The 8,020-nt window shown below is 38.2% G+C and overlaps 1 protein-coding gene across 2 annotated transcripts; it reads left to right on the forward strand.

The window, feature by feature from the left end:
• The first annotated feature begins 1,735 nt into the window (after positions 1-1,735).
• dxo (decapping exoribonuclease) lies at positions 1,736-8,020 on the forward strand. 2 transcript variants are annotated; one of them, XM_017459708.3, is made up of 7 exons: positions 1,736-1,948; positions 2,190-2,613; positions 4,244-4,470; positions 4,913-5,132; positions 5,343-5,478; positions 5,571-5,665; positions 5,935-8,020. In XM_017459708.3, exons 2-7 carry the CDS (start codon positions 2,201-2,203, stop codon positions 6,077-6,079), a joined length of 1,236 nt encoding a protein of 411 aa, XP_017315197.1. In that variant the 5' UTR covers positions 1,736-1,948; positions 2,190-2,200; the 3' UTR covers positions 6,080-8,020. The 2 variants fall into 2 exon arrangements, with proteins under 2 accessions (XP_017315197.1, XP_017315190.1); XM_017459701.3 differs by having other exon boundaries at positions 1,737-1,948; positions 2,183-2,613.

Raw genomic sequence — 8,020 nt, forward strand, 5'->3', positions numbered from 1 at the left:
AGAAAATAAATTTAAAAGAACAACAAAATATTATAATGTTTGTTTTATATTAGGCACAGACGATGCATGCTTGTATGGAAAATAAATTAGCCAATGGAGAGATTTTATTGTATTTTTCATTTGATGTAGGAAATTGTATATGAGAAGAGAAATGGCAAAAGAGGATTGTTTTGATTGATATACCTTCTATACTGCTAGTTAGGCTGCCTTAAGTTTTGGACACTACGAGGGTCATGGCAAAATTTATTCTAAAAATATATTATATTTCTGATGATTTTTGCAATATGCCAATAAGGTAAGGTAAAGTTGCATATTTAGTACTTATTCCGACTTTTTCCTTCACAAAGATCAAATTTGTTTAAGTCAAATTTGAAACTATTTTTTTTTTCTAGAGTAGAAGAGCTTTTTATTCTGTACATATGGACTGAGTGTATGTATTAGATATTTTGGACCCCCATTCCAAAAAAAAAGTTGGGATGCTGTGTAAAATGTAAATAAAAACCATCAATGCTGAAAGGCTCTGCCTCTCTAAGATACTCTGTTTATACCCAATCATGTTCCTGACCTGTTGCCAATGAACCTAATTAATTGCAAAATGTTCCTCAGCTGTTGTCGTGGATAAATCAACCTTTTAAGCCTAAGTCAAAAACTTCAGAGACAGAGAGTTTAGTAGATATCAAAAAGTAAATAAACTTTATTGAAAACCAATAAAGTGTGACAGTCTGCAGAAAGTCCGAATTATACATACACAAACATGTCTTTATATACTTTTTGGTAGGTGGGGCATTCACCTTTTCTTCCTAGGAACAAACTAATCCCTATTGCCTTAATTAATGATTCATGTCTATGTGTTATCTTAAATTTGGGGAGCATGCGCAGTTAGTTGTTTTTCTTGAAAAGGTTTTATGAGGACAAGGTTTCTTCCATTTTTACAAGAAAAAGGTTTCACTCAGGCTTGTGTCCTGTCCTTGAACCACACTCCCTTCCTGACCTCTTCCAACTCCCTAACCAGCACCTGGATTCAAAGTTATTCTCCCACAAAAGTGAATGTCTAATGCCAATTTATTGCTGTGCAGAAAAGTGCCAGCTGATACAGAAGAACTTGTACTTATAGTAAGACAAGGCGTTCATCCAACTCAAATCCACTCAGAATATAACTTGATCAAACATTGTTCTATGGATTTAGATTATGCTTCTAACTATCGATTATACATATAGATTATGTGTTTGTTTGTTTTTTTAAACTAATATTGATTATACAATTATGCTTAAGTAATCATTATGAATGTTGGTAATACATATTGAATTCACTTCATTAAGATATCCAAATGTTAGTTACACATATCGATTACACATCATAGATATTTTCTATATACTGTTTCTTTTTAGTAACACTTATTTGTCCAGCCTTTTATTGCCCCTGTCCCAAATTTTTTGTGACGTGTTGCAGCCATCAAATTCAAAATTACCTTATTTTTCCCTTGAAAACTTGACATTTTCTCAGTTTAAACATTTGATATGTTTTCTATGTTTTATTGTGAATAACACATGGGTTTATGAGCTTTACAAATCACTGCATCCTGTTTTTATTGACATTTTACACAGCGTCCCAACTTTTTTTGGAATTGGGGCTGTATGAATACAGAGAACTGATGCCTTGCTCATTCAAAACGACATATTTTGACTTAGGATCAGTACAATGTTCTTGATTAACAGACCGTGGGACAGATATTTACAAAACGAATAACGCTTTTACTTTTTTTTTTTATATACGTCTTTTATTTTGAAAGCGGACTGAAGAAGTCTGAATGTCAGGACGCTCCAAAATCAAACTAGGCAGCTAGTTGTTTAATCGTTGCTCTGACCACGGCTTGTTTTTCAGAATCATTGTAAAGCACCTTTATTTAACATTATTTTTGTAATATACAATGTACGCATGTATACTACGGTGAGACTTTACCTTTCACTCTTACCTTAGCTAGTTAGCATGTTATGTTTGGGGTTCTAGCTTGCAAACTTGCTAGCTACACTGCATTACATACAATAGCTGGTTGTTTGATACATGGCGGGCTTGGTTTATCACTGGGTTTGGCCATTTTTAAAGAGCCAGACAGGATAGATATTTGTCATACAGTCGCGAGTTATTAATAATAAAACATTTAATGATAAATGTTTTATCTAGCGAGCAGTCATATGAGACATGGAGCGTCACCCTGGAAGCAGCAGCAGCGCTCAGCGTCAGTCTAAAAGAGAAAGAGACTTTAACGAGGACCCGTTCACTCAGAAACGGCTTCGAGCCGGTGATGAGACGCCAGTCCCCCGGTCCCTGAGTGCTCGAGCACAGCTGTATGAACGTGTCTTCCCTCAGTACAGACAGCCTGTGGAAGTCGGGGTCTTTTCTCTGGACTCCGAGAGAGCCTTCTTTAACGACTCCAGACAGCTGCGTTACTACGTGGATCCGGGCAACAAACCCAACTTCAACCTGCGGGACGGTTACAGAGACCGCTTCATTAAAAGAGATGACGGCGTCAAGGAGAGACTTGACCATCTATTGCGGTGGATTGTAGCGAACAGAGCCAAACTACGCTCCACACATGCCTCTTCATCCCCCTGGTGAGAAAAGTATAGTCTTATTTTAATGATCGTCCTTGCTAAATCCTGTAACACCTCGGTCCCTGGATGTCGATCTTGTTGTCAAAGTGAAATCCAACACATCTGATCTAAAGTCAAACATGCCACGTTCTGTATTGTCTGGTAAAATGCCTCATAGCAAAAACAAATCTGCTTTAATCCAGAAACCCAGTTTCTGTAAATATAGCAATTAAAATAGACCTGCCTGCTTCCTGTAAACCAGTGCTGCAAGGACTGTATTTGCATAGTGGAACGTGATTGGCTGCTACATTTTATGACACAACATTGGTTGTGTACGAAATCGCGTGCGTACTCCGTTCGATGCAGTACTTACTGCACGGCTATTGAAACAGTATGTACTAATCAGTATGTGTGTGTAGTATGGATGCGATCCCGGACGTACTACATCCGCATGTTGGCATTGTCACGTGACCTTCGATGTTATCATAAACAAAAATCTTAAAGGGACCAGATTAAAGCAAGCGCACTAACGGCAAAATGCACATCAGGACAGTTAAGCGAATTAGTAAATTTATGTGGGCGGGGTTATCATGTTGAGGTAAATTCGTTGCTGTAAGCTTGGCCGGATAAGGCATGATGGAGGAGGAAACGGTTTCAAACGCTGTGCCAACTGTTTCAACCTTCAACAAGTTAGCGATTTATTCGGGTATTGTTAAACGAGTCCTGTTTAACCAAGGTTTAATACTTCAAAAGAGCCGACACGCTGTCTTCCACGATTTGCATTATGGGATTTTTTGACCCGCGTAGTGTCTATCGGTTGCAAACTGCAAAAACACGCCGGAAGCAGTACGCCATCCGGGTATTTCTCACCTACTGTTTCTCACCTACTGAGAATTCGGACATACATGTATTACCCCTCTGGCGTACTGCTTTTCGCCTACTGTGTAGTAGGGTAGTACGCCATTTCGGAAGCAGCCACTGACTACGTTTACATGCATATATAATTCCGTTTAAGGTTTATATATGGGTTGCAGCCATATTCAAAATACAGTGTTTAACATGATCGCTGTAAGCATGCCTGAGCTGCATTCCTAAATACCTAGGTTACACCAAACATCTGTTAACACCCACAATTCCTTGCAGACTGACCATGCACATGTATCTACTTTCAGTGGATTTTCTGAATAAAATCCTCATAGTGATCAGTATGTACTGCATCAAACTGCTAGAAACAGGAAAATTCACTTCTATAGTCTTCTTGTACAAAAAGGTAAACTCATGATTAGTGATTAAAATTGATGTTTGATGTAAAATTCAATCTAACGCATGTCTGGGTGTACAAAATAAAAATAAAAAGCTGTCTGCAAGTTTACCCACAAGCCTTAAACATTTAAAGAACTCGAAGGGAAAAGCTATCCCATACTAAATTACTTTATCTATTTGTTTAATTCTTGCCAATTTCCTGACCAGTGATTTGTTCTTAAAATAATTAAAAGCTTAATATTTTTTGCCATTTTGGTCTTGGCCCTTTTTTTTTTTTTTTTTTTTTTTTTTGGAAAACCATGTAATGCATTTTTCTTCTATTAGTCAAAAGATGTTTCATAATATTGGACTTTGAGGTGCAGAATAACTGAGTCCCATTCATTTCCAGTACACTAGGTGTAGACTTTGTCACCTGGCGAGGCCACTTAACAAAGCTGTTGACCACTCCGTATGAGACGCAGGAGGGATGGTTGCTGGCTGTGTCCAAGTTTGGAGGCACTCTTTACGTGAGCGAAGTGGAGACAGAGGTTGCCCGAGTCAACCGAGAGAACCGTACAGAGAGGCATGAGGAGATGATGTACTGGGGCTACAAGTTTGAGCAGTACATCTGTGCAGGTATTATAACGTCACCTTTTTCAGTATGCATACTTGCATCTCAATAAGTGAGGATATTTAAGAGTTGGCATGATCTATAACATGTCGGTAATTATCCTGCACTTTGATGAAGACGACTCATCTGAATTTGCATACTGCGTATTATAGTAGTACGCGTACTGTAGCTTAGTGTGGTAATATGCAAATCTTGTGAAAAGTAGTGCTGTATTTGCACACAGTAGTCTAATTATTATGGTATACTAACATGTACTGTAGTAGTAAGCTGTTTTGATGTGGCCTAAATTTTATGTAAAAGAACAAGACAATTTGCTGCGTAGGTACAAGGACAGAAATCACACACAGCACAGGTGGTCTAAGAGAGTGTTTTGATGTTTAGTTGATTATTTTATACTTATTGCTCAACTATAATTATTGTTAAATATGCTGTTTCCTTCTTTTCTAGATGATGCGAATGGCGTCCCAGACCGAGGAGGGGTTGTCAACACAAACGAGGCTTTCTGCACAGTAGTCCAGACTCGCCTAGCAGAACATAAGCTACTCTTCTCTGGCGAGGTGGACTGCCGAGATAAGGACCCCAGAGCTCCTCCAGCTCCGGCCTGCTATGTCGAGCTAAAGACCTCCGCTGAAATCTGCACCCCGAAACAGCGCAGTAACTTTCACAGGTGCGCCTCGAAACTGGATTTAAGCTTTATTGTTTTGACAAACTCGTGCTTTGTGCTTTTCTACTATTAAAATAATTTTAAAAAGAATACTTTTCATAACATTTCAGTTACTTTGATTAGTGTTGTGATGAGGAGGGGGATGATCAGAAATTTCTCTTTAATTAAGGCAAAGACATAAATCTTGTTGTTTTTCATATGTTCCTCTCCTAGATATAAGCTTCTGAAATGGTGGGCACAGTCATTTCTCCCTGGAGTTCCGCGTGTAGTTGCTGGATTTCGAGACCATGATGGTGTAGTGGTGTCTGTAGAGACGTTCCACATCTCAAAAATATCCCAACTGATAAAGGTTAGTTTGGATTAGAATGATTCGAGCAGGAATACGAATATTATATGGATTTGCACAACGTAAAAGAATTTCTCGCACGGTTTCTCATACAGAACGAGTACAACTGCTGGAAGCCGACAGTCTGTATGAACTTCTGCAGCGATTTCCTGTCCTTTGTGAAATCTGTTGTAAAAGAGGATAATCCAAGGTATGGAGTGACGTGTAAACACTGTTTATTTCGCTTTTAAAATAAGTAGCTGACTGGTGGGTGGGGAAATGGCAAATGACCAAATTGGGAGAAAATGGAAAAAAAAATCGTCAGTACATTGCTTCACCTCAGGTTAAACTATGCTTAACTTTATGGCATCACCCAACCCTACACAGTTTGCTTCAGTAACAGTCTTTGCCTTATGAATGTGGATGCTCATACTTGGAATTTACTCAAATGTGCTGTCTGCTTTATAATATTTCTCTTAGGCTGGTGTACCTGTTTGCATGGGAACCGCATAGAGACGTGACCTACACAGTTCACAGAGACTCCCAGTATACGTTCCTTCCCGATTGGTATATCAAGGAAATGGCAATTCATCATCACCACCATGTGTCTATCCCTAACATTTAACACGGTAGTCAATCAACCCAGATTATTTTCTTGTCTGACAGTTTCTTCTTTAGTTTAGTACATGTAGCTAACAAATAAGTGAAGCTTATAAGCACCAGTTTGGCACTGAAGCTCCAGTGCAGAACTAAAGAAGCAAACATACATTGTATGGCCAAAAGTATGTGGACATCTGACCATCACACCTATACGATGTGCCCATTCCAAAATTATGGGCATAAACATGGAGTGGGTCCGACCCTCCCCCTCCCCCCTTTGCTGTTATAATAACCTCCACTCTTCTGGGAAGGCTTTCCACTCGATTTTGAAGCGTGGCTGTAGGGATTTGTGCTCATTCCAGCACAAAAGCATTAGTGAGATCAGGCACTGATGTTAAATGAGAAGGCCTGGGGTGCAGTCGGCATGCCAATTCCATTCAGGTGTTCAGTGCGGTTGATGTCTGGGCTCTGTGCAGGCCATTTGAGTTCTTCCACATCAACCTTGGCAAACCTTGTCTTCCTGGACCTCGCTATGTGCACCGGGGCATTTTTTATGATGAAACAGGTTCGGGCCCTTTAGTTTCAGTGAAGGAAAATCTTAATGCTACAGCGTACAAAGACATTTTAGACTTGTGCTTCTAACTTTGTGGCAACAGTTTGGGGAAGACCCACACACACAAGTGTGATGGTCAGGTGTCCACATACTTTTGGCCATATAGTGTACATGTAAACCTCACGCTTCCACATAATACAGTATGATTGATTCATAAGGTAACAATTTGATCATGCAAATTTCATTTACGAATGATTTAGAGAGTCAGTTTAAATCAATCACGAGTTTAAAAAAATGTTACCTTTATTAAATCGTCATAACATCAATCATTACACCCCATTCCTTTAGTTTCTGTACATAAATAAGGAAGCTGCTTTTGTCTTTTGTGGATACGCCTATTTTTAATCCTGTTTTGGGGCCTGACTCATTTGGCTTTGCTACCAGAACATGTTCATTGCTCTATGCTGTACTTTTAAATGTGTGATACTGTGTTCATTGTTGTTTTGAGATTTCTTATAAGCTATCAACATATTCACATTAAATTACAGTAACTTTTGGAACCATCCAAGAAAAGAAAGCAATAAAGAAACACGTCCACTGCTTGAAAACCTTCAGCAGTCATCTAGGTCATTTTGAATTGCCTGACTCGGCAATCTGGAATGGAGTTAAATAATTGAAATCGGATTTTTTTTTATTTTTGGGTTCACCAAATCCCATACCTGTGAACTCAGGATTCAAGATTGTGTTTAGGGTTTTTCAAGCCCTGTTGCTTCGGGAGTTTCAAGTTTGATTTCCAAGAATTGCTGATACTTGGTTTGCTTATTTAAATTTTAAAGAGTCAGGGTTGTGTGTTAACCAAAGTAAACAAGCACTCAAGATTTTTTCCCCCTCAAATTACCTTTTAATATGGATCTATATCCAGTTTCATCATACCCAGATTTAAATGAACAAAAACTAAGGAAATATAACAGAACATAGTATTTTTAATTGATCGTGTAATCTAGTTTACATTGCTCCAACTTCAGCAGACCAATCACAGCTGGCACACGGTATTAACAAAGTGAGACTGTTATGTCAGAAAATTCTGTCAATAAGATCAAATAGTTATGATCAAGTAACAGTGTGATTTTAGCTCAATTTTATACCAAATATATTTCACCTCTGTGCACAGACATGCTTATATTAATTTCTTAATGATAAAAAAAAAAATAATTGTACAAGTTAATGTTCATAAATATTTGAAGCAACAGAGTCAGGGGTAGTTATTCTGTTACACTGAACTTAATTATTCTAACAGAATTTTGGATAAGTACATTAGTTGAAGATTTGCATACAATTTGGCACACATTTTAACCATAATTTGCATTCTTTATAAAGTATCTTTTTTTTCCTTTTATCTGATGAATGGGCTGG

Source organism: Ictalurus punctatus, chromosome 2, assembly GCF_001660625.3.
Source record: "Ictalurus punctatus breed USDA103 chromosome 2, Coco_2.0, whole genome shotgun sequence".
In the NCBI taxonomy this organism is placed as follows: domain Eukaryota; kingdom Metazoa; phylum Chordata; class Actinopteri; order Siluriformes; family Ictaluridae; genus Ictalurus; species Ictalurus punctatus.

Excerpts from the sequence above, each read along its gene's own strand:
- dxo (XM_017459708.3), top strand. The coding sequence starts at position 2,201 with ATGGAGCGTCACCCTGGAAGCAGCAGCAGCGCTCAGCGTCAGTCTAAA. Across the intron at positions 4,471-4,912 it reads TGAGCAGTACATCTGTGCAG|ATGATGCGAATGGCGTCCCA; the intron begins GTATTATAACGT and ends CTTCTTTTCTAG. Across the intron at positions 5,666-5,934 it reads GTAAAAGAGGATAATCCAAG|GCTGGTGTACCTGTTTGCAT; the intron begins GTATGGAGTGAC and ends TATTTCTCTTAG.